The following is a 21,841-nucleotide window of genomic DNA, read 5'->3' as shown; positions in this document are numbered from 1 at the left end:
AACAAAATATGGTTGATGACTAAAAATGCAGATTTCTGGATCGCATGCTGTAGGGGCCTAGGAATCTGCATTTCAACAGAGCCAGCAGGATGACTGTTATGCACACTGAAATGTAAGACCACTACCATAGGACTTAACTCCAGATGGCAAAAAGTAACCATAAAGATACAGCTTTGTTTCACACTATATGCGTCACCAGCAATGATAGTAAGGGTAGTAATAGCAGCAGCAGCAGCTGACACTTAGAGTAGATGCTGTGTATACAAACAGTTGCAAGTGCTTTATAGCCAACTCTTAATTGTCACATCAACCCTATGATAGGTACTATTATTATCCCCATTCTACAGGCAAGGAAGCCAGGCACAGAGAGGTTAAGTATCTTGCCCAAGGTCTCACAGCTAGTAAGTGGCAGAGGTGGAATTTGAACTTGGACTGTCTGGTTTCAGAGTCTTCACATTTGAGAGACTGACCATAGACGTGAATGCCCAGAAAGGTCCAGCCTCTCTGTTGAAACCTAGAAGTGTTAAGTACTTGAAATTTCTGCAAAGTGGGTCAATATTTAGGAGTCACGGGCACTGAAGGAGTTTGGATGAACATTCCCAGATTTCTGAGGCAAAGTGGCAAATGTTGGGGACTACTCATCCAGACAGCAAAGGTCCTGTGAGGGCTGCTGTGCAGGGGAGTGAGGCCTGGGAGCCAAACTACAAAAATGGGTGTCCCTCATGCAAGGCGCCACTGTTTCCCCATGCTCTAGAAACAGCCATACTGCCTGAGCCTCGGAGACAGCTGCAGTCACTGGACTGCAAGGCCAAGGTAGCCTGCACTCAGTGCACACTGGCCAACAGACCTGCAGGGCGGCCACTGTCTCTTCTTTCTAGACACTGGAAAAACAGGAAAGCACAATGCAAATGAAATTCACATATAGTCTCATTAACCAGAGATCATTAATGTGAATACTATATGCCCTGTATTTTTGCATCTGTGTGTATAGTTGATCAGTTCGAGTTACATCATCCAATTTTATATACTACTTTTTCTATGTATAGATCAATCTTTAAACATTCCTCATCAACATGATTTTAAAGGGCTATATAATAGCCTATCTGTCTACCTGTTCCATAACTATTTTCCTCCTGTTGACACTGGCTACTTTTCACTCTATTGGATAATAACCTAACATCTGATTGTTCTGTAAAACAGATCCCTAAGTACGATAGTTGGGTCACAGGGCATATACAATTTTTAAGTTTTCACTTACTAATACTAAGGAATTCAGTTCGCTATTAATGTTAAGCTATTCCTCAGGAGGTTATGTCCATATTCACATCCATTAGTTTTGTCATTTGCCTTTCCTCTTTTGAAGATGGTAGAAGCTCTATTAACTGAGTTCTACTTAAACAAAGGCCCTGATTTACCCAACCCCATACTCTCCATTTCTTTGCTAAAGCATCTAGACAAATGCCCTCAGCATGCAAAAGCTCAGGTGGCTACTCTAGTTTATCAACCTATTTCTGTTCTCAACAGTTAGGCTATATATTTACCAAGAGGCCATTTGCATTTGTTGCCAAACCTGTTTATGTCAGCTGTACTCATTATTGTACTTATGTAACTTAATTACATATTATGTAAATTAATGAAATACCTGTGCATAAAAAAAGAGCTGTGGTTTCTGTAAGTAGAGAGTTTTGGAAAAATGAAGATGAACTGCTGTTAAGTTAGGGGTGGATAAGACAACTATAAAAGACTAGGAGGGCCAGCCATGGTGGCCCACGCCTGTAAACCCAGCACTTTGGGATGCTGAGGTGGGTGGATCATTTGAGGTCAGGAGTTCGAGACCAGCCTGGCCTACATGGCGAAATCGTGTCTCTACTAAAAATACAAAAATTAGCTGGACGTGGTGGCCAGTGCCTGTAATCCCAGCTACTGGGGAGGCTGAGGCAGGAGAATCACTTGAACCTGGGAAGCGGAGGTTGCAGTGAGCCAAGATTGCGCCATTGCATGCTAGCCTGGGTGACAAGAGCAAAACTACATCTCAAAACAAAAAACTAGGGAGGTGAAGGGGGGAATGTTATAGGTCTAGAAAGATTTATGGCACTTACTCTGCAAGTGTCTAAGCTCTTATTTATGAATAAATCAAACCTGGAAATTATAGAAGAAGTGATATGGGTGTAATTCATGCAAGTAAAGTGATGCAGAATGCCAGTATATGAATCTATTAATAACTAAACCAAGAGTCATGAAACGGTACCTGTCCTTCCTCCATGTAATGCACTCTGAAATTCTCTATTCTAAACTATTCAATTCCACTTTTAAAAATGTTGGTTATGTTCCCCTTCCTGACATCACACACTGGGGCCTGTTGTGAGGTGGGGGGAGAGGGGAGGGATAGCATTAGGAGATATACCTAATGTTAAATGACGAGTTGATGGGTGCAGCACACCAACATGGCACATGTATACATATGTAACAAACCTGCAGGTTGTGCACATGTACCCTAAAACTTAAAGTATAATAAAAAAATTTAAAAAAATAAAATAAATAAATAAATAAATAAATAAATAAAAAAGAGGAAAAAAAATGTTGGTTATGACCCGTAAAGTGATTCTGCAACTCAGTTTGAAAAGACATTGACTTCATTCCACTCCTTCATTTTATTGACGACAGAACTGAGGTTCAAGAAGATTTAAGAGCTCTGTTAAGGTGCTGCAGCCAGTGAGTCAGAATTACGATTCTGGATTGCATATCCTGTGTTCTGTCTACTACCCTGAGCAGCCTTTGCTCAAAAAGCACTGACCCAGCACAATTTCCTTTGCAAAAAAAGTAGAAGGTGAAATGAGAATGTGGAAGACAAGGATAATCTTGGAGAGGAAAGGAAGAATCCCTCATTCCCTCCTAATGCTCTTCTAAGCATTCTTTAAAGTAAGCACAAATGGGTGTATGTGGTTTTATCCCCAAACTAAGACATACCAAGTGTCTTGTGTTATAGATACATATTTGGAGCAGGTGAGCCATGTAGTACCTGGGTAGAACACATGAGCCTTCTAATTTTAGAAGGACTTCAGCTCCACGTGGGAAAACTCTAGACAATGGAACGGGGAAGCAGTTTGCAGTTCTGAAAAGCTTTTGTTAGGCGAGATGAGCAATAACCAGATCACTCGCTTGCTAGCTGACACACGTTCTACCTGTTTTCCAAACAAGTAAAGCCTTCAAAGGCTTTTCCCTATAATCTCATCTGCCTTCCCTCTGCGCACCCCCAGCTCAAACTTGCCACCTAAACATATTTAAGGCCAGGGTCACTGCTGAGATCTGATCACCATCTCCCTAAGCCAGCTGACAATGGTGACATTCCCCATGAATAATCGCACTGTAAATTTCCATGTTCTTTCATCCTCACCTCTGAGAAGTCTCCCAGACACTAAATTAAGCAAGCCTTCAACCATGCCTTGATTCTAGGTGGGTGTCCCTAGACACAGGCCAGAGGAAGGAGCAGAAGTTCAGAGGTTTAAAGTGCCGCCCTGAGTACCCAGCTCATGCAAGGCAGATAGCAGATGGAAGCCTGGAGGCTGGCTCCCGGGTGCCTGAGTAATGCCCTCACCACACCCCCTTGGTCATTAGCGTGAGTCTCATGAAAATATGAGAACCAGATGGGCAGCCTGGGAACTGTGCAACATTTCTCAGGGTTAAGCAAGTAGCCACCAAACGACTTCTTAACCAGGGTGCATTCTGTCCCTCTTAAGGGGCATTTAAAAGTGTCTTTTGAAGATAGGTCATAACTCCTTCCTGGAGAGGGTGTGACAGGTGTTCTGAGCTATAGGTGCTGCCACCCTTGTCCTGCCTCCAGCTAATGTTTCTCTGCATGCTTTATAAATTGACAACCAACCTGATAAAAATACTCTGTCCCCAATCATGCTGTTGATTTCACTTCCATGGCAACTATTTTCTAAATCATGCATTAAGCAGTTAGCCAAGGTTGCCCGTATCATCGTGATACACTCCCCCACGGGTTCCCATGCTGTCTTTTCTCGCCTGCCTGGGAGGCTCCTTGAGGGCAAGGCAGAGAAAGCCTGCTCCTTTGTATAGTTCCAGCAACTAGAATCTTTGAACCTGAATGTAAAAAAGCATCTATTTCCAAGAAAATCAAATACGTGGCAGTGACACTACCACTTCCCTACCTTGGGCCTATGACAATTGGCATCACCAATGGATCAGTGCAGTACTTCCTAAAAATCTGCAGTCAGCCTTACAACCCTCCCCACCCTGGCTCTCCAAGGCATCTCTGCCAATCCATCAGTGTGTGGTCATGTGAAAAATCTCACAGGCCACTTCTGATTCAAGTGCAATAGATGAGGAAACGAATCCAAACAGGAACCAGAAAACTAACTTGTCCAGCGACTGGACAAAAAAACTCAAAAAAAACCCTCAGAAAACTCAGAAAAAACTGAGACCAAATGGCCCAAAACCCATGATCTCTCACCTCCAGCCTCAGGCACCACATCCCTCTGCTGTCCCACTCAAATTGTCTGAGAAGCATTTACTAATGACAATACCAGTTTCCTACGATGCTGGCATCATCTGCCCTCTATATTTGGGGATCTAAGAGAAAGGAAGACAGGAAGAAACCAATGAAATGTCAAGAAGAAAGGCCAAGAGCAATGGTCAAGCAATAAGAACACGGAACTTTTTTTTTTTTTTTCCCCAAAATGCACAAGAAAGGCCAGGCGTGGTGACTCATGCTTGTAATCCCAGCACTTTGGGAGGACAAAGCGGGAGGACTGCTGGAGCCCAGGAATTTGAGACCAGCCTGGGCAATGTAGCAAGATCTCATTTCTAAAAATAAAAGAAAAAAATGCACAAGAAAGCCACATGAGATAAGCCCCATGCTCTTTTGAGCCCATTTGACACCTTTGATTAGCACATGGAGTTTGCAATTTTCTCTCCACAATGTTCCATTAAAGTGTGACGGCTTCACCCTGAGTACTCCTGTTGCCCTATGCTCTAGTGCTGTCACTCAGGAATGTATCAAAACCTATCTTGCATCCATTATTACTTCTCATTCCCATCAACTCTTACAGTGAGAAGGCCTGCAAATTTACATCATGGGTAAAGTCCTTACAGCTTTTGTTATAAAATTACCCATTTTCACACCTAACTGGTGTGGATGGTTTCACACCATTTATATTTTTCTGGATGGTTTGTTTCTGAATTGATTCTGGGATTGAGTAAAGGAGCCCACCAGCATCCAGAACATTGGGAATTAGGGGCACTCAGATGTGAAAGTCACCCAGCAGAGACATGAATACATTTTATGAAAACAGTGTTCACCTGAAAAGAATTATAGGTAGAACTCAAGATACAAAAACATGAAAATAAACACAAATTAAAATGAAGTAGCACAAAATACAGCATCATCTACCTTCCATATCTGAGGATCTAACAAAAAGGAATCATCATTGCCTTTGCTGGTGCAGTAATGGAATTGCGGTGATGTTTTAAAAGCCTTTATCTGTTAGGTATACGTGTTGAAGTGTTATGAGTGAAGTGGGCTTTGCTTTAAAATACCCCAGCAAAGGGAAAAATTAGAAAGATAAGGAGAATAGATCAAAGAAAAATGACAGAATGATGCTAATTGTCAAAGCTGGGTGATGTGTATACAGGAACTGATTTCACTATTTCTTCTTCTGTGGATGAAGATTTCTCTAATACAATGTTAACAGAGAGTTTTACTTATTAGCCATGAGTACACACACACACACACACACACACACACACACACTTGCTACAATGACAGGCAGTGAGTGTGGCTGGTGGGAGTTAGTCCCCAGTTTGAGCTGCGCCCACCACAGGATTTCAGCCCTGTGCGGTGATGACAGAGTGGGTGGGATGGGGTGGGAAGGCCTACCAGGACCTGAGCAGTCCTCTAGGGGACAGGAAGGACACCCTAAAGGAAAGAAAGTTAAGCATAAGCCTGATCTAGTCATAAAGCCCCAGGCTTTGGAGGTGTGACTGTAACACGGTCATCACTACTTGGACTTTTCTCCTGGCCCAGCCCTCTCTGGATTCATGTCTGGGTCTCATGGGGCAGGGCCAAGAGTAAATAACTCTGGAAAGAGTAATTTCATTAAATCTCTAAGGCCCTGGGGTGTAAGTTTTGTAGCTCAGTGACCCATCAAACAGACAGCAACAGAGAGGGCAGACGGGCAGCCACCTCCCTCCTCTGCAGACTGCCAGCCAACCTGGGGGGCTTGAGGCTCTCTGGACTTTAGAAGGTGTGGCACTTCCTCTGCTCTCACAGACCACCTCAGGCCCCAGAGTGGCACCGAGCTGGTAATAGGGTAATATGCAACATAGCAGGGGTTCAACTGCTGTTTTCTGATTACATGTCACAATGAGGGGAAGTAAACCTAAGAGATGTTCTCACAGAAAGTTCAGGAAGAAAACATGGAACAGAGGTTGTTCATGACTGCAAAAAGAATAGTCCCCTTCTGGAAAAATTTATCAGGTCTGCCCACATCTGCTCAGCAGGGCCTGGGGAACCCAAAAGGCCTAGGCAGGAGTTATGCCAGGCTCCTGGAGAACGGGCTCAAGGGTGACGTCCCTTTTCTTGTCTGTCTGAATGGATGGAGACTTGGAGGAGGGAGTCAAATAACCAAGAGGACCCCCTTCTCTATGCATGGCAGTGTCAGCACTTGCCATCATTGCAACTTGTCACCTGAGTCAGTAGAGAACATGACTCTTGGCCTTCTTTAGAGTGTGAATCAGGAGGATCGGGAGGAAGGCTTCACCACAGAGCTGGGAAACTAGGGATAGAGGCCTGGGGCACAGGACTCCATCTCCCCCTTCTGGCTTAATCTCAAGGCCTTTATACCTCAGTTCCACCCAATTTGGCTTAGAAGAGAGCAGGGAGGGTGAGGAAAACACAGGAGGCTTCTCAGCCCATGGAGATGCCTGGAGATAATAGTGATAAGTATCAAAATGAGTGTCCAAGTGGCCCAACTGGCCCAGTGTCCAGGTTCTCTCAAATGATACCCAGTGTGTAAGTGTTGCTAGAGTATCAGTACTTTCTAGTGTTTGGGCAGGTCACCACAGGTCTATCTGTAGGAGGGGCAGAAGGTGAAGCTTGGGACAAGTGCATTCTAGAAAGGGGGTTGGGGCAATCCTGAGAACGGCATGGTGGAGTTACTAAGCTATCCTCTTTTTCCTCCCTATATGTTCACATCTGAGTCCTCTGTGGATGGGAGGTAATTAAAAAGTGAAAGTACTGCTTTATGGAAACCCAAGTAGACCCTGGACTCCAGAAGCACTGTTTTGGGGTGGACACACTCACACCCTTCTACTTCCAGCCCCAACAAAGCACGACACAGAGTGGGAGAGGCATTTTCTTCTGTGTCATCATGGACCACCAAGTGGCTTAGGCACCTTAAGGGTCCAAGCGCATCAAGGATAACAGTAGCAAGGGGGGCTGGTGGGGCTGCAGCAGCAGTGGTACCCAGTGGGACTGGCAGTGTCGCCTCCAGTGGGTTTGGAGGGAAAGGCCTGAAGGAGGAGAAGAGCAAGGTACCAGGGACACAGTGTGGTTGGCTACAGAATTTATGAATAGGTAAGAAACCTGCCCCCGCCCCCCCGCACCGGAACCTCTCTGAAATAACTATGGAGACACAGCAGGAGGCTAGTGCAGTAACAGATGGGAGCAGAAGTTACTGAAACACACTCTATGCTAACCAGGGAGTTGTGGAACTGGTGCACTCACACACTGCTGGGAAAAATCAGCACCATTCACTCGGAAAGCTATCTGGCAGTTTGTACCAAGGGTCATAAATCTGTATTTATTCCTGTTTCCGGAGACACGTTCTGAGGAAAGAATCCAAAAGAAGGAAAAAGCTTCTAGGCATGAAGAGGTAGCATCATAACTTAAGAAACTAGAGGGACCGTAAATATCCAATGGGAAATGTTTCATTAAATCACACATGTTCACTTTAATGGGACAGCGTGACATTTTAAGAGAAGAGATTTCAAGACTTTCCAGCAACATGGAACAATGCACAGCCCCAACATTTGAGCTTAAAAAGCAGGAATCTACATTGTTTCCTCACCAGGACTGATCGTATAAAAATATTAACACACATGGAGAAAGGGCAAAAGCAACATGCAAATCAAACAGAGGTTGCTCCCCTGCAGTGCTGTGACCACCGGTGGTTTGCCTCCTACATGTCCCAAGCTCTCCACTATTTTGATTTAGGATCTTTAAAATAATAATTAAAAAAATACCATTTTTTTTTTTTTTTTTTTTTACTACAAGTATTAAAACGTAAACCAGAAAATAACTAAACAAAGGTCACCGATGGGGGTTCAGAAATCTGGGTTCTACTTCAGGTGGACTATTACGAGAGTGGGGAAAACATAGCTGGCCTCAAGCTCTGGGGTCCTGCAGGCCCTGTTTCGGCACATGTGCCCATAGGAATTGTCTGAACAGCTGAAGAGAGACACGGAGGGGAGGCCCCTGAGGGGGCCAGGAACAGCCCCCCTTGGGCTTGCAGTTAAGACCTTCCAGTGAGCGCCACCTCGCCCCTGAGGAGGGGGCAGAGAGGACTCCGGGACAGGCGTGTGCTCGGTAGGCAGGAGGCCAGGGAGGGAGCTCTTGAGGTTCCACACAGCAGCAGGCCCGCTCCCTTCCCACACACCATCCACACACCCACGGCAGCTGCACTCACCGCTCAGCGGGGACGTGCTGTTCTCCAAGGCCTGGCACGCGGCCAACACAATACCTGTTGGGTGGAGGAGAAGAGGGAAAAGGTCAGAGTCTGCTTGGCAAATGATGTCCTCAGACGCTTAGAGGGCAGGCCCTTTGGCAGGCGAATGCTCGGTAGTTTTACAGAGTGGCTGGCAGACAGGCTTGGGTACAGAATTTGTGGATATCAGTGCAAATGAGCACATGGGACCCCTTGTTGAAAAAGTAAGAAGAAAATGCCCATGAAAAGCACTGAAATCCAGAGCCTTCCGCTTCCTCCCAGTCTCTCTCTCCATCTGTCAGGGTGGTTTTGGCTTTTGTTTTTTCTTAACACCTTATAAATACGTATTTTTTTTATGGTGGGAAAATATACATAACATAAAATTTAACATTTCAACCATTTTAATTGTACATTTCAGTGACATTAAGTACCTTCACCCTGTCGTTCATGTCATCACGTTTGTTTGCTATTTATGTCATTGCTGTCCTTTGGGTATGAGGATACCCACAGGTTGAGTGCAGCCTCTCACAGGTGCACTCCAGGGACAGAGTGTGTAAGGGAGCAAAGGACCCACTGCCTCTGGGGTTTCCTTCCAGCTGGCAGCCGGGCCAATGTGCTGTGACCCAGCTGGGGGTTGAGGGGTCTAGTCAGGTATCTCTTATTCCCAGGAACTGGCTGTCCCAACCCAAGATGGATAGGTGACCCCTTAAGGATATTGCCTCCTCCCTGCCAGGATGTACTAGGTACCTGGATCAGGGGGAGTCAAGCAGCTCACCCCTCTTTGGTTGCCCACTGAAGATGCCATGGAGCTGCCAGTCCAGAATGGGGACAGCTGCTGCCATGCCGTACCCTGAGATGCCATGTACTTAACCCCAGGCCCCACCAAGGATAGAGCATGGCAGGAGCAAGAAAACCTAGGGGAGGCGGGGAGATAGCAATAAGCAGGACCATGGGAACCAAGCCTCTAAGCCCCCGGTGCATACTGTATTGTCCCACTGGACTTCACGTACAAGACACAAATTTAAAGATAAAACTACAAGATTTTTAAGACTGCAACTGCAGAGTGTTAAACCTCAAGCTCAGGGCCCTTGTGAGCATGGGGTCCTGTGTGACCTATACAGGTTGCATGCCCATAAAGCCAGCCCTGCCAACAGATGACATTTATGTGCCTTCAGATTACAGTACTCGAGCTTTCTGGAAACAGTAGCAACCTTCCAGTGAAGAAGGAACCTCTTCTGAGTTATGCAATCAGCACGAGCCACATTAGAATGACTTCCCAAAACTGAAATGCAAAAAGATGCCACAGTTGCTGTGCCGAGGGGCGGGGCCTCTGACAGGTTAGCCCAGAAGGCAGATGAATCAAGTTAGCACAGGAAACAAGCAAAGTTCTGTTACAGGATCGATGCAGCCCCCTACTCTGCAGGCTGTGAGGGTTCCTTGCCCGTTTTCACTTAGGGTGTAGACACAGAAGTCCTGACTCTCAAAGAACAAAACGCACTTTGAATAGATAAAGCAATCATGCTCCCGACGTTCCTTTCAACCTCTGAAATGAGAAACATAAGAACTTCAGATTGCTTTTACTGGAGGTCTGGCATGGACCTCCCAAAGACTTTGGCAGAATCCTAAGCCAGATGTTTGGGCTGGAGTTGGAGGCAGGGCAGGGGGACAAGGAGAGAAAATCAGTAAAATCATGCATGTCTTCCCTGTGCAATTCTTTCTTGCTGTCCAATTGATGCTAATTTTGGAAGCACGGCTCCCAGGGCCCCTCTGTCACCCACACACCAGTGTTAAAACAAGGCATCCCCATCCAAGCCGGGAAAAGTCAGTGGTTGCCCACTTGAAGCTGGGGAACAGTCATGTTCTGACTTCGCTGGCACTGCCACAAACCACCCTTGGCTAAAGTCAGCCAGTGGCTCATAATAGTGTCCAAGGATGACACCGGGGATGCTTTGCATACTCTGAGGGGAAGCGTGACTTGCCTGTCACAAACTGCCCCTGAACTAAAGAATTATCTTCATGTCCTGTTCCTGCTCCCTATCCTGTTGGTCAGGGCGAACCCAGTCAGCATGGTTCCTGGGCTCCGTGTTGGCCTCTGCTTAAGCAAAACCCAGACAAGAAAGCAAACACTGTACAGCTGAATCCAGGACAAGGCACCGATGAGCACCACTGCTCCAGGAAGATGAGGGTGTGCAATGGGGGCCCGCTCCCCAGCCTTGGGGCAAATTACTTCACCTTCTGTTCCTCACCTGTGAGCTTGCAGCTGCTAAACTCACAGAGGTGTTTTGGGAATGAATTAAAGTTTGCAAAACCACGATGTTCCACAGATGAAAGACACTGGCTTTTTACTCATAATTTGAGCAATACAAGAAGAATAGGTCCTTTCTATACCCTCACATTCCCACGGAAAACAACTTCTTGGTGCGCTGGGCTTCACTCTGCAATCTTGATCCATGCCCAGCATCAGCTGAGGCCTTATGATGAGCGGCTAGGCCTCTGCTTTGTCTTCATTACGTGGTGAGCCTAAGAGGACCCTGGAGCAGGAGGACAGGGCTCAGGTCTCTCACTTTGCAGGTGGATGTGCACCACTTTTTGGGCATGACCTAGTCCCAGGCCCAGTGCTAAGGTTCTGCATGTGTTCTCTCACTTAGTCCTCATAACAACTCATGACATAGGTGCCTCCCAACCTTCTGGTCCAGCCGGTAGAAATGCCCAGTCATAGAGATGAAGAAACTGAGGCTTAGAGAGGTTAAGAAATTTGCCCAAGCTCCTGCAGCCACATTCAAACTCAAGTGTCTGCAACTCCCATGCACAAGACAGTGTCTAATTACCAGACCACCCCACAGTCCTTCTGACCATGGCCAATTGTGACACAGGTATGTATTCAGCAGTCACAAACCCCAAGTGAGTCCAAACAACAGACTCTGTAGGCCAGTGGCTGAGCCTTGATCCCTCTCTCCCTGAGAGCCATGCATTGCCTCTTAGGGATTCTCCCACTGCCTCCAATATCCCTGCCATGAACAAGGTCTAATGAGGGGCAAAGGTATGAGCACCCAGGCTCACTAGCTGCCCAGCCCTCTGGCCACACGACTGTGCTTAGAAAGCCAGGCTGTGTGAGGGCCTTCCAGAAACATGTGGCCTTGGCAGGCTCCAAGGGTCATTCCAAACAAAGGAAGGATGGGGAGAGGACAGCAGCCACATGCAGTGGCTCAGGGAGACACGCAGTGCACAGGCTTTGTGGCCCACAGCCACAGGCTCCTCCTGCCTAAGTTTCAAAGCTGGACCTTGCCTGCCGCAGGCCCTCGGGACAGGAAGGCTTCTAGGAATCCCTTCTAGGCCACTCCTGCTGGCATCCTATTTCTGTTTAAATAGCTCCAAAGAGGGGAATCCCAAGACTGTGGACTTCAAAAAGAAAAAAGAAAAGAAGGGGGTGGTATCAAGGGGAAAACCACATGCAACGGAAGAAAACCCTTATGAAAGGCTGATTCTGTGTCCCCCAAAATAGAGTGGGAACCTGGTCTGCACTTAGGAAGGACAAGTGTTGCCATGCTTATAGTTCAGCTGTTTGGTACTCAGGTAAATGTTCCCAACAGAAACAAGGTAAAAAGGAGGCTCACCGATTTAGCTGATGAGTCCCCAGAAGTGGAGCCATCCCGAAACCTATGTGCTGATGTGTCAATAGGAAATGCTCTTGAGAGAGGCTGGACACCCCTCTCCCCTGGGCTCCAGAGCAGGACACCCCCACTCCAACCCCTCACTCAGGCACAGGACTAGCAATTCTGCACAGATACCCAGGCTGTGCCTTCAGCGTCGGACACCCTTCATCCTCAACCACCCATTGACCTGGAGACCACCTCTTCTGTGGACACTCAGCTATAGTGCCTGGAGCTGGGAGGAGCATCCTCTGGCCCCTGACCACCTCAGCAGAGTGGACCATGTCCTGCTCTGGCCTCTGCTGGGGCTGGTGTTTGCTTTCAGGCCCCTATGTACTCCACTGCATGGATCAGTTGCTCCCTCTAGAATATCAAGAGTTCTACCTTTCACCTGTTTGGGATCCTCTAAGCCAGACTTCCTGCATGAAGGGGCAAAAGGTGAGTTTTTGTTTTCGGGGGATGCAGGAGGATGAAGAGGCTGCAGCAGGTCCTTTTGGATGAAGGATGCTCTGGATTCAGAAGAGGTGGTGAGGAAAGGCCTTTGGATGAAGAACACGCTCAGGGCGGGAGGATAGGAATTGTGCTAGAGGGCAGGGCAAAAGGGAGTGTGGGTATTCAGAGGGCAGCAGGTTTCCCCCTTCCTCCCCTACCGTTCTTAGACCTGGCAGGTCCTAAGGAACAGGAAGTAGTTAGTGGTACGTAGATGGTGGGAATCCCGCTGCTCAGGGAGAGGTCTGCAAAGGCTCCCATGTGGGCACAAATATATAAAGAAATGGGCCACACAGAACCCAGGACCAGTCAGTATAGGTTCATGGCATCTTCCCTTATGAATTATATCCCAGCATTTAAATTTTATTTGCAAGCATGGCAGGATTTTAACTGCGTAGCAAAAATCACTACATTGTATGATTTCATCAATATTTTTAAATCTAAGAGGTTGACAGCCAGGTGAGGATGCTGGCTTCAGGGTAAGAACTGATTAAGAAGGAAAAAGGGAAGGCCCTGCAGAGAAGGACTAAAAACAAGGCTGGTAGGATGAGCGTACCATGGACTATCCACAAATTCATTAGGATATTAAGGCCAAAAGCAGCCATGTGGCATCTCCATTGAACAGCAGCAAGTTCCAATTTGATAAATCTCGGGAAATACTTCATGATTATGACATCACAGGAAATGATCCAGCATTACCTGAAAGCTCATAGGAATTTTCCATATCCATCTAAACATATCTGACAATAGCAAAAAACAAAGTATTCAGAATGAACCTTCAGGATCAGGGAGGCAAGAGAGATGGGCAGACGGGTGCCTGCACCACAACCCCCTACCACTTTCTAGCCTGTCACGGCACAGCAGAAAGGAGCCTGGGTGCAAATCCTGGCTCTGCCACTCCTTCACTGTGAGACCTTGGCTCTGTTAAGTACCCTTGCTGAGGCTTGGTGTGCTCATCCATAAAACAAGGATACCAGCTCTTCATGGGACTTGCAAGGATTAAGTGAAACAAAATGAAATAGAGTACATGAGGTCCATAAGTCACCATGAGCACCCACTGAACACAGCACTTGATGGCGCTTCATGTTGATCCTGTTTCATCATAACTTCCAGGAAGTTCAGGATGACGAGGAGGTGGTCATGACCCTCCTCCCTTTGGAAGTCACTAAGGGAACTTCAACAAAGGGTTTTACTTGAGGCCCCGGGGTCGCTCAGCTGCAGGCTACTGATGTTCCATGGACTGATCTTGAAATAGCATGCCTTTTACACCTTTTGAGGGTTTAAGTAGTCAACATGGTGGAACCTGGACTCTACTAAAAATACAAAAATCAGCCGGGTGTGGTGGTGGGCATCTGTAATACCAGCTACTTGGGAGGCAGAGGCAGAATTGTTTGAACCTGGGAGGCGGAGGTTGCAGTAAGCCAAGATTGTGCCACTGCACTCCAGCCTGGGTGACAGAGTGAGACTCCCACTCCAAAAAAAAAAAAAAAAATTGTTATTTACTTATGTTAACTAATCAAATATTTATTGAGCACCTACCTACTGTGAGCAAATTAAGTAAAAAAAGAGAAATCTGAGACCTTTGACTTTCCCTTAAAATGTTCAAGTCACATGGGACGGCAACTACCCGAGAAAAATGGAATCCTCCATACTTCAACAAAGGCAGACAAGTGTAGGCTGTTGAAGTTATCACTACAGCCCACCAAGGCACTGGACTGACCCTATATTCCCATAGATGCTTCCCCTGCTTCCATGCCCAAACACTATCTCCAACCTCCACCACTCTCCACAAGGCCTGTACCCCAGATCATGTGTTCAAAATTAAACTCATGTCTTCCACCTCTTCCTTGGTTCTGGGCGGGACTGATAACTAGGCAGTCACTGTCAGCCCTTCCCTCTCCTTCACCCAGTATCCAAGCCAAGCCCTCCTACACACCCAGCCTCCACACCGTCCAACCTATCCATCCCCCTGCATCCCTGCTGTTACTGCCCCAATTCAGGCCCTATCATCTCTCCCTGTGCTATCAAAATAGTTGTTAGACTGGTTTTCTTGCCAACAGCTTAAAAAAAAAATCTTTGCTCCTACTACTGACCTTGATGATTGAAATCACTCCTTTCCTCTAAGCTCTCCACTCACAGAACCCAGCGCAGAAACAGAACCCAGCCCCAAGTCCTGAGTGGAGATTTAGCATGCATAACCTGATCCTAGACCCCGTTTCCACCTAAACTCTACCCATTCCCTCCTGTCAGGTTCTCTGACCCCAGCTGCCCAGCACTGCCCCTTTTCCCTGCACAAAAATTGGCACTCCCAGCTTGGTGCCTTGGGTTCATGCTACTAGGATCCTCACCCAACTTCTTATGGCTGCTGACTTTAGTTTAGCTGCCTGAGCCTCAGTTTCCTTCACTGTAAAAGCAGATAAAGATATCCAACTCTTGCACAGGGTTGTTTAGAGATTAAATGAGGGACACATGAGAAAAATGTGGTATATTGAGTGACACACAATAAACATGCAACAAATGGTAGCTGCTACTATTGATAGTTTTTTTTTTTTTTTTTTTTTTGAGTCTCGCTCTGTCTCCTAGGCTGGAGTGCAGTGGCACGATCTTGGCTCACTGCAACCTCTGCCTCCCGGGTTCAAGTGATTCTTCTGCCTCCGCCTCCCGAGTAGCCGGGACTACAGGCACGTGCCACCACGCCTGGCTAATTTTTGTAGTTTTAGTAGAGACGGGGTTTCACCATATTGGCCAGGCTGGTCTTGAACTCCTGACCTCACGATTCACCTGCCTTGGCCTCCCAAAGTGCTGGGACTACAGGCGTGAGCCACCATACCCAGCCTACTGACAGTTTTCATTCACATCATGCTGATCTCTCAAGTCGGCATATCCCGTCCTCTACCCATGGGAATCAAATTGGCCTCTCAAAGCCTTGCTCAAATGTCAGAAATAATCATTTCTTCCTCAGAGGAATCCTTACTTTATTCTGCCTTGCAGTTCAGAAGTTTTTACATCTTACCTGTCTCTCCTCTCTAGTGTGGTCAGGAGCTGTGGCTAAATCATCTCTATCCTTACACCTGGCCTAATGCACCTACATAGGATTTTAATACATTTATGTTGAACTGAATTTCTCTAAGAGGTCACCAGCTTGAAAACAGAGTTAAAGTCTTATCAAAGACTTGGACTAGGTGCTGGGTAGTGAGTACTGAGGGTGTACAGATGGGGAATGGGAAAACCTGCAGATCCTTGGAATTCCTTTGCTTCTATTCTACATCCCTGCCGCTACAGCTCTAGGCCTTGGTTCTTACTCTAATTTCAGTGGAGTTGGGGAGCACTTGAATTTTTATTTCCAACTGTTATTTTTTATTTATTTTTTTTGTGATGGAGTCTTACTCTGTTGCCCAGGCTGGAGTACAGTGGCATGATCTCAGCTCATTGCAACCTCCACCTCCCAGGTTCAAGCAATTCTTCTGCCTCAGCTTCCTGAATAGCTGGGATACAGGTGTGTGCCATCACACCCAGCTAATTTTTTATATTTTTGGTAGAGACGAGGTTTCACCATGTTGGCCAGGCTGGTCTTGAGCTCCCAACCTTAAGTGATCCGCCTGCCTTGACCTCCCAAAGTGCTGGGATTACAGCCAACTTTTATTTTAAGTTCAGGGGTACACATGCAGGATGTGCAGGTTTGTTACTTAGGTAGACGTGTGCCATGGTGGTTTGCTGCACAGAGCACTTGAATTCTGACATTCATTCATTCAACAAGTGCTCACTGAGCACCTGCTGCACCATTAGCGGGACATTGTTCTAGGTGCTGGGCAGAGAGCGATGAATGCAAAGTCCGTTCCTATGAGAAAGAATCCTTCCAATTCTCAAAAACCATTGAACTCCAGTATAAATAGCTATACCATTGTTCAGTTGGGTGGTAAGTTAAATCGGTGTTTTTCTATTTAAATAATATTAAATAGTGCCACCACAATATTGAAAAATCCATGAGGAATGAAGGAACTGTCATCCTTATCCAAAGCCCGGAGTTAAGTCTGCTGAAGTGGCCTGTCAAGTTGATCCTGTGTTGTTTGGTCACCCGATGAGATGACCCCTGAAATATTTTATTTTCCTACCCTTAACTCATTTTGTTGGCTTTTCCTGAAACTTTTATAAGAACACAAAGACTTCTGTCCAGTGGCCCCAAAGAGGCCTGACCATATCCCAAGGAGGCTAAGACAGAGGAGTGAACGCTCATTGTGAATGTTTGTTGTGAACGTTGTATCCCAGGGCTCTTCAAGCAAAGGCAAGACTTGCCACAAGGAGTTTACAATCCAGATGATAGACGCAAACACACTCAGTAGTGTTCCTGTACCTCTGATGCCCCCTATTAACAGCCCTTTCTTCCACCCAAATGTTTCTACCTAGTCCGGGTCTCTTACAAACACTAACTCCTTCTCTTCTGCCTAGAAAAGCCTCCTTACTGCCTGACGTCATTTCTACCAGTCTTCCAGGTCGAGCTCAATCCCCAAGTCCTCCACGATGCCCCCTGACCACTCTGGCAGGCAGAGCTCCCTGCCTGTACCTCCTAACACCCACCAGCACTGGGCTGGGTGTAAGATCAGGTCACTCATATGGACTAGTACGTCCTGTCCCTCCTTCTCTCAGCCCAGACTTCGTTTCCCACCATTACTGATTTAGGAGAGCTGGTTACTATCTTTGCCTACTTCAAGAGACAAATGAGAGTATTGGCAAAATGCTTTGAACTCTTTAGAGTCAATGCCACTAACAAGTGCCCAGAACTGACACCACAGAAGTAACATAGTTGTTACATAGCCCATTGCAGCTATGTTAACAGAGAAGCAACATAGCTGCAAAAGGAGGTGAAATGCTTTTCCTGACATCTGGAGAAGCATGCAAAAAAATAAACAACTAAATAAAAAAGGCACAGAGACCCTTGGAGGAGGAGCCAGTTGCTTCCTGTTGAGACACTTTTGTTTCTAAGGCCTGGCCACTGTGATGCAACAACTCACACTGCCACACAGACATCTTCCTGTATTCTCCCCAACATGTTACCCACTTCAAAGCCTTATAGAATAAGGCTGCCCACTGATCTGGTGGTCCGAGAGAACCCTCTCTCATAAAGCAAAGCAAATAGCAGATAGGTAAAACACCTTTAGCCAGTGTTAACCAGGATGCAGCACGCATCTGGCTAGAGGTGAGGAAGGCCCTGTGCTTGCTCCCACCTGTGCAGATCTATGCCACACCCTTTTGTGCCAGGAGGAAGCAATTGTCTCTTCTGAAGAGTTAAAGCCTTATCAAAGACTTAGACCAGGGGCTGGGTACTGAGTCAACCTTCCTCTTTCCCAGGCCTGCTCACGCACTGGCTGGCTGAGGGCCCCCATCCAAATTCCTGGAATTGCAAGGCAACAGGGTGAGTATCGCCGAGCCCTCTCGGGCTGGCTGGAGTTCCCCAGCTGCTGAATCACCAACAGGCTCTACCAGGGCCGAGTTCTGAGGTTGCAGAGAAGCCGTGCCAAGCTGAGGCTCTCTGAAAACCTGTTCCAGCTGACTGGCACTGTGACGTGAGGCTTTGAGGTGTCTCTGGAAAGGGTGACACTTGATTTTCCCAGAGTCCAGGAGGGAGGAAGAAGGGGATGGGAGCAGTGGGCTAGGGACAAAGCTGGGGATAAAGTGGCAGATGCTATAGCTATATCCACAGGGCCCCGGGCCCTTTGCATTGTGAACCAGCTGAGCAGAGGGCACCTGGCTGACAAGAAGTACAGGAACCAAACATCACCTCTGGAAGGATGCATGGGGATGTTATAAGTCCCTCCCTATCCGTGGAGGCCCATTGGCCCCATCTCAACTTCCCTGGCCTGTGATGTCTCAGGATTGCCATCCTCTGGGCCCAGGTGAGCAGTGGTTCTGCTGGTGTGCACCTTGGGCCAGCAAAGTTAGACTCTCGGTGGCTGAAATCAAACCAAGCCCATCCCCTCAGCTCAGTCAAAGCCATGTGGGGGCATCATTCACACAGTGGCTTGAAAGTAGGGTATGAGCAGGGAGGAGGTAAAAACAAGCAATCCTTGAACTCTGTCCCATTTCCTCCATGTGAATAGCTTGGTGATGACAAACTCATCCCTGCACCCTGGTGCACGACACCCTGGACACCCCGGAACCACCCTGCAGAAGGCATTGTGAGGCTTTGGGTTTGGGCCAACACAAATACCAGTGTGACTTGGCAGAATCTCAGATCAATGCAGCATCAGCCTGGAAGTAGGGGATGGGGGAAGGGGACAATGCTGTCCCATTGCTAATCCCCACCGTCCACCTTGGGGGCTGGCCACAGGACACCCTTTAGGTGTGCTCACTTGAGCTGATAAGGGTGGCTGATTAAGAAGCAAGTTCAATCAAGAAGGAAACAAATCTCCAGAACTACAGGTTTTCAAGCGTTAAGGGGTAAATACACTTACTTCTTGCAGCCCCACATTTCTCAACCCACATCACACTGCAAACTGGCAGTATCTCTAAGTTCTCCTCCTTGGGCCCCAGAAGCAAGGGGCAGGAGGAGGGAGAAGAGGCTAGTAGGGGAGAAAGGCCTGGGCAACGAGTGCAGGCTCCAGGTGCTGAAGAGGAGGAGTGGACGGGGTGGTACTCAGATTTACCCCCTTTCACTGGGAGACCTCGACCAGACCACCCGCTAGCCCAGGGGTTCTTACCACTGGTAGCAGATGCCCCTTAGGGAGCATCTGAGAACCTGTGGTGGGAGGTGCTTTCTGACTGTCACAAGGACTAGGGGGCACTACTGGTACTTAATGGTGGGGCCAGGGATGCTAACTTTCTGATTTCTGTAATGCACAGAACCTTGTCTTGCTTAAGATATTGATAGTGCACTCTGTTGAGAAATTCTAGGCCCCAATAGAGAAAGTCCTTTCAACTGCAGGCCATTTAGTTTCCAACTGTATATGAGCAGATGTACCCAAAACTCAAGGGAAATGGAACAAGCTAGTAGTCACATGAGCAGACAGGGCCACTCATTAGAGCCTTGAAAATGGTCACAGAGGGACCATGGTGATCCAACCTGCTCCCATTTACCTGGAATGCTCTCTTTCCTGTCAGCTCTTCCCTCTATTCTCCAGGTCATCAACCTGTGCCTGTCTTGTCTGTCTCTTTGTATTAACCCAAAGCATTCAGGTTACACAACATGAAGCCTATTTACAAAGTAACAAGACTGACAAGTCACAAAACCCACTCCAGGTGTTTTATAGTCGTGGGGTTCCAATGAGACTCGGAAGCCCCAAGAGGGAAGAAACACACGGGGGTGATGCATTTGACTTTATTTTGGTCCACTGCCAGATTTTAGGGCCCCTAATGTATCTCCCTCAGGTCAATACATGTTCTTACCAGCCATGTGTAGCAAAGCTGTTCAGTTAATGCCCCAAATGCACTTAGTTGTATGGGCAGAATCTCATTTACTGACCTGAGACAAACCAGTAAGGAACAAAGCATGCCAACCCCAGAGCTGTGGGGCAGAGAGCATCATGTACCTTTTAGCAGTGTCAATTTAAAACATTTTAAAGGAAAACAAAAATCCCAGAGAAAACGCAATAGCTTTTCTATGGGAAAATGGGAGTGGGATCTCCCCTGCCAACCCTGCTCTAGCCCATTTTCCCCTTTAACTTTTGTTGGGGAAAGGGCGGTGATGAGAAGCAAAAAGGAGGGAGAGGGAAAAGAGGAAGTTTTCTGCTAGGATGGTTTAGTTCTAGCAAGAACAGAGACCAGCAGGAAGACTACAGAAAGAAGAATGAAGGTGGAGGCATTTCACGTTTAAGTCCCATGTAAGAGTGCAGTGAGAAAAGGGTTTCAGGTTACTAACAGTTAGTGTATTTCTGAAGTATTTCCTGGAAAAATTAGACTCATCTAAAAGAAAGTGGTTCAGGAGTCAAAACCAGTTGATAAAGTGGTCCAGACACTTTAGAAGACAGTTTTCCAGTTTCTTACAAAATCAAACATACCCTTATACAATCCAGCAATAGTGCTCCTTGGTATTTACCCAAATTAGTTGAAAACTTATCTTCAAAGAAAAATCTGCATATAGAGGCTTATAGTAGCTTTAATCATAACTGTGAAAACTTGGAAGCAACCAAAATGTTCTTCAGTAGGTAAATGGATAAACAAATTGTGGTACATTCATACAATGGGATATTTTACAGCAATGAAAATAAATAAGCCATCAAGTCACATGGAGAAAGCTTAAATGCATATTACTTCGCGAAAGACGCCAGTCTGAAAAGGCTGTATAGTGTATGATTCTAACTATATGACAGTCTGAAAAAGGCAAAACTGTAGAGATCGTAAAAAGATCAGTAGTTGCCAGGGGACTGGGAGGGGGGAGAAAGGGAACAGGTGTAGCACAGGCAATTTTTAGGTCAGTGAGATGACTCCGTACAATACTATAATGGTGGGTATGTGTCATTATAAATCTGTCCAAATACATAGAATGTACAACTACAAGAGTGAGCCCTAATGTAAACGAGGGACTTTAGTTTATATCTAACTTTAGTTAACTAATATTAACTTTAGTTAATAATGTGCCAAAATTGACTCATCAATTGTAACAAACACATCACACCAATGCAGGATGTTAATAATAGGCGAAACTATGCAGTGGGGTAAAGCTCTCTGTGCCTCCTGCTCAATTTTTCTGTAAATCTAAAGCTACTCTAAAAATGTATTCTATTACCAGCTGATGACAGTTGCAGCACTGTGAAGTTGGATGACTTTACTCTGCACTCTGGATTGTCTAGTCATACTGTTTCCCTAGGTTCAAGTACAATGTCCTTCTCCTAAGGAAGCCATGGCAGGGGCAGCTTGAGTCAGACATTTCTGGAAATGCAGAGGAGACACTGCTTAGTTGCGGACGAGCAGCCTTCTACGGAGCACTGTGGCTCTCAGCCTCATCTGCTGCCCTGTGGGCTTGGCTGATTGCAAAGACAGACA

The 21,841-nt window shown here is 46.6% G+C and overlaps 1 protein-coding gene across 1 annotated transcript in view; it reads right to left on the bottom strand.

Moving 5' to 3' along the window:
• The window catches only part of TGFA (transforming growth factor alpha), a 103,578-nt gene that overhangs the window by 56,010 nt on the left and 25,727 nt on the right, over positions 1 to 21,841 (bottom strand). Inside the window, exon 2 of the mRNA XM_058428588.1 lies at positions 8,709 to 8,762. Within this exon, the coding sequence (XP_058284571.1) occupies positions 8,709 to 8,762 (54 nt within the window). The remainder of the gene's footprint in view (positions 1 to 8,708; positions 8,763 to 21,841) is intronic.

Source organism: Hylobates moloch, unplaced genomic scaffold (genome assembly GCF_009828535.3).
Source record: "Hylobates moloch isolate HMO894 unplaced genomic scaffold, HMol_V3 SCAFFOLD_15, whole genome shotgun sequence".
In the NCBI taxonomy this organism is placed as follows: domain Eukaryota; kingdom Metazoa; phylum Chordata; class Mammalia; order Primates; family Hylobatidae; genus Hylobates; species Hylobates moloch.
The sequence above is the reverse complement of the archived record's forward strand: the minus strand, read 5'-3'. Positions and strand labels throughout refer to the sequence as shown.